A 4,615-nucleotide genomic window follows, 5' to 3' on the forward strand; every position below is an offset into this window, starting at 1 on the left:
AAGATGCAAACACAACATGTATATATATATATATATATATATATATATATATATATATATATATATATATATATATATATATATATATATATATATATATATATATCCAAGAGAGGCCTCCTGGACGTAAAAGACACTCGATACTTTTTCCTTCTTCTTTGTGCAGCGGTGGTAATGCGGAATTGACTGTTTTAAATTGCCTCTCTCTCTCTCTCTCTCTCTCTCTCTCTCTCTCTCTCTCTCTCTCTCTCTCTCTCTCTCTCTCTCTCTCTCTCTCTCACACACACACACACATACTGCCAACGGGCAGCCCACCGCAGCGCGCACAGAGACACGCCTTTTTCTCGGCTCCGTTGTTGGGTCGGTGGGCAGCGGGCTGCCGGTGATTGACCAGCTCCTCTCCCTCGATCTGTCAGCCGTCGGGCTTGGCGCCTCCCCTCTCCTCTATAAATGTAGGAAATCTATTCGCTCCTTTCACACCGAGCCTGCCGAAGTACGAGGAACTGCGCGGCTCCGCGGGATGTGTTGACAAGACTACAATTCCGCCTTTCGGTCGTTTTTTTTATTCCCTTTGCTTATTTGTGGCTGTTTGCACCTACGCTTTTTGTCTCTAAAAGTCGTTCCTGCTACCAGAGACGTATTTCTTTCCCCCTCGTTGCCTCTGTCTCCGAGCCGTTGGTTTTCTAAGATGAAGGCTGTTACTCCGGTCCACCCCCAGGACTCCTCCTCCGGCGGCAGCCCGCTCTCGCTGCACTATCTGTCGAAGCAGAGCCTCAACATCGCCCGGTGCAAGGTGGAGGATGAGGACCTGTTCTGCCTGCAGTACGACATGAACGACTGCTACAGCCGGCTGAAGCGCCTGGTGCCCACCATTCCGCAGGATAAGAAAGTCAGCAAAGTGGAGATCCTCCAGCACGTCATAGACTACATCCTGGACCTGCAGCTGGCCCTGGAGACGCACCCATCGCTCCACAAACAGCAGCCACAGCGGACCGGGACTTGCCCTCCCCCGGCCTCCAACCCGAGCCGCACGCCGCTGACGGCGCTCAACGTCGACCACCACCAGGTAAGCTTTAAACCGGCGGACGTGGCTCTCCACCGTCTCCTCGTTTTTCCAACGGGGACTTTGTTGAGGACCCCGATATAGCTGCGTGCCAGACCCCGTACACTGCCAGGCAGACAAAGCGCGTCATGCCCGTTTTGTGTCATTGTCCTTTCAATGTGGGGGATGAAATAAAACTAAAATCTAAATAGCACACACCTCACAGCGCAACCTTGAAAAATCGTGAAAAAAACGCATTTTGGCGTGGGTTGGATTGCGCACTTGATTGCGGGCTTTTACAATTTGCATGATAATGTCAGCACTGTGTCAGAGGCCCACCTTATCCCATGGGCTGGTGAAGTACCCCAGTCTGCAGCCCACTCCACTGCGCACAATGAGGGCAATTTGTTATTCATAAGCGCATTTATTACGGGAGATATTGCCGCCGCTCTGCTGCATATCATTTAGTCTGCGGGGATTTAGGGCCTTTATTTAGTATATCCAATGACACGTTTCTTCTTCTTCTTCTTCTCCTTCTTTTTGTAGAGGACGTCCATAGTCAACAAGCCGGAGGACTCTATTTTATGCCGCTGAGATACAAACACCGCACTGGTAAGTTGAATTAAAATAGCATCCTCATTATTTGAAATGTGTTTTTTTTTCTTAGTTTACAATCAGAAGTTCGGCTTTAAAAAAACAAAAAACAATCAGGGATCCCAGTAGAGACTCCACATCAGTGGAGCCATCCCCATTAACTTGATTATTGTAGCCTATGTGAGGTGCAAATTGACAGTCTCTATAGAGAGCAAAAAAAGGAAACAATAATAATTGAGGAACACACGAAAATTGGCACCGACCTCAGAGGCAGCTGTGCTTCTTGCACAATAACTGTCACTGGTGTAGCAAGAAGAGAGGGTTAAAACCTCAGCTTGCCCTCTCTTTCATTCTTTCACACACACACACACACACACACACACACACACACACACACACACACACACTCCTTCCTCTCTCTCTCTCTCTCTCTCTCTCTCTCTCTCGCTCTCTCTCATTCACTTTGTCTGTCCCTCTCAGTCCCATTGAAGCTGCTGATTTATAGCATTGAGTCTAAACACACCTGGATAAGGCCAAAAAAGCTTGGCGTGTGATACAGTGTGTGTGTGTGTGTGTGTGAGTGTGTGTGAGAGGGCCCCGAGGAGCCCGCACTTGTTGTTTGACCTGGTTTGTTTTGGGTTGTTGATCAAGCATGGCCCTGTGTTTTGTCGGTGGCGCCAGTCAGTCTGGAGCTCAGCAGCTCACCCCCCCCCCCCCCCTCTCCTCCTCCTCCTCCTCCTCCTCCTCCTCTCTTCCCAACCCGCTATTCATCCCCCTCCACAGGTGTGTAGGTCGCACAGAGCCGCTCCAAAGCCAGCAAAGCTTCGCCAGGGACTCACACCCAACTGGAGGCACGATCACAAGGGGATTTGGAAAAAAAATTTGAGTAATAAAACGCCGGGAGGAATTCAACCCAAATAAAATCACCAGTCATTTCAGCTTTTTTTTATTGTTTAGTTCCATCGAGCAAGGGAGTTAGTACGTAGACTTCTCCTCGTCTCCTCTACCGTCACTTGAAATCTTCTCCAATTAGAGCGCGAACACGGAATCCCCACGCCGAAGAAGTTTTTTTCCGGAAACCGGCGAATTGTGAACTGTGAATTGTGCTTAAAGAATTGCTAAAAGGACTCCAGTTTAAAGCTTTACTAAACTGCTAAAAAAAAAGAAAAAGAAAATGGTTGTACAAGTTTTGGACATCTGTTGTTTGAAATAGATGATTTGTGTTGAACACAAATCCTCTGGAGCTGTAAAATGTTTGATATTGTAAAGAAGAAGGACTTCCGATTCGAGACGATTAAGAATGTACATATATAGAGACACAAATGTTCTATAAAAGTATGTGGAAGGAAGACGTATATGCTCAAAATAGACTATTGTAATTATAAGATATTTTTATTAAAACCTTTTTTTTGTTTGTCGTTATGTAAATATGGTGTTTCGACCTTTTGAGTCTCTTCGTGGACGGTTATGCTCTCACACAATAATGTCCTCACATGATATATCAGTTATTGCTCTTTGAAGTGTTTTATTTGGAATAGTTGAATATGTAGCATGTCAGGCTCACTGCGGAGACGCTGAATGTGCTCTGAAGACCCCCCCCCCCCCTGTAGAAGTCCGTGGTGGAGTTCAACACGAGTTCTTTTGATGAGTCGGCCCACTCTTGCTTTCACTTGAATTGTTTTGTACTCATTAACTATGACGACTTTGACCCGCCTGGAGCACCAGGGTCGCTCTGCTGTTTGTTTTTTCTTCTATTGATTCTGTTACACTGCACTCTTTGTTCAGAAAAAAAAAGAAATCTTGAGAGCTACGGCACTTGTGACAGTGTTTTGCAACCCCTCTTTAAAAGAACGTCTCCGATCCTTTTTCCGTGCGGCCGCAGCTTCTCCTTGAGAAGTTAATGACTGACGCCGTGAAACTCATTCAACTCTGGTTATGAATTGATGAAATATGTGAACATTAACAGACTCCTTCTGAACAACGAGCAGACAGGTGGTGTCTTTAGACGTGAAATGAAGCAGAGAGAGAGAGGATTTTTATTTTTCATTGTGACATCGAACGCCGATTTACCTCACCACCCTCCTGCCAGTGTGAGAGAGCACTTGTACATTACTGTCAGCTGCACTGTTGGACTTGACCTTCACTGGCTTGTGAGGAGTTGTCAAAAACAATTAAAGTTTCCAGGAAGAATTGTGTGTCGTCTCCAGTTTTGTCTCGAGGGTGGGGCGGCTCGGTTTTTATTGCTCTCGGTGTCCCGACACTGTCCCACCAAATAATGAGAAAGGTGAGGAAGGTGTTCTGGTATGCATCACTGAAAAAATATATCGATAATAAAAATATATAAATCCAAACGTGGGTGATGCATGACTTTCATGCACAGCCCTGACACATTGAGCTGGCTCGTGTCACATGACTGTGGAAACCAATGTGACATCAGAACCTACAAAATACAGCAAGATGCTGTATTTTGTGCAACGCAGCAACAATAGTAATCTCTTCAAACATTTCACAACAACACACCCTGAAAGGCTTTTTATTTAACCAGCGTATTTCTGTAAAATACTCTACTATTTCTAGGTATTTACTTCTTTTTTTTTCCTTCTTAAAATGATCATTATTTTGAAATAATGTAACTGCAACAAAAAGTATTTATATCGTATTGAGTTAAAAAAAGTTTGGTAACGCCCATCCCTTCACCAAACTGAACATAAAGCAGCGTGTGAGTTTCATGGGAAGTGAAGGGTGGATGAAGAAGCTCACTTGTTGGCAGTTAAACCAGTTTGACAGCCTTTAGGGAAGAAGCCTTTTTGTTTTGTGGGCTGTAATTAAATCCATCGCACACATAATATCTTTATTTATGTAGCGCCTTTCCAAACAGGGTTACAAAGCGTTTCTTCCATAACAAGAAACGCACCCAACGAATCAAAGGAAGTTTCAAAACGACTATTGGAGAAGAATGGTTCTGGAGTTTTCAGGGGC

General features: G+C 45.1%; 1 protein-coding gene across 1 annotated transcript; it reads left to right on the forward strand.

Moving 5' to 3' along the window:
- The first annotated feature begins 369 nt into the window (after positions 1-369).
- Positions 370-3,818, forward strand: id4 (inhibitor of DNA binding 4). Its single transcript, XM_079275165.1, has 3 exons — positions 370-1,066; positions 1,589-1,654; positions 2,420-3,818. The coding sequence occupies exons 1-2, from the start codon at positions 689-691 to the stop codon at positions 1,634-1,636; spliced, it is 426 nt and encodes a 141-aa protein (XP_079131291.1). The 5' UTR covers positions 370-688; the 3' UTR covers positions 1,637-1,654; positions 2,420-3,818.
- The last annotated feature ends 797 nt before the right edge of the window (positions 3,819-4,615 follow it).

The sequence above is a fragment of the Melanostigma gelatinosum genome (genome assembly GCF_949748355.1).
Source record: "Melanostigma gelatinosum genome assembly, chromosome: 9".
In the NCBI taxonomy this organism is placed as follows: domain Eukaryota; kingdom Metazoa; phylum Chordata; class Actinopteri; order Perciformes; family Zoarcidae; genus Melanostigma; species Melanostigma gelatinosum.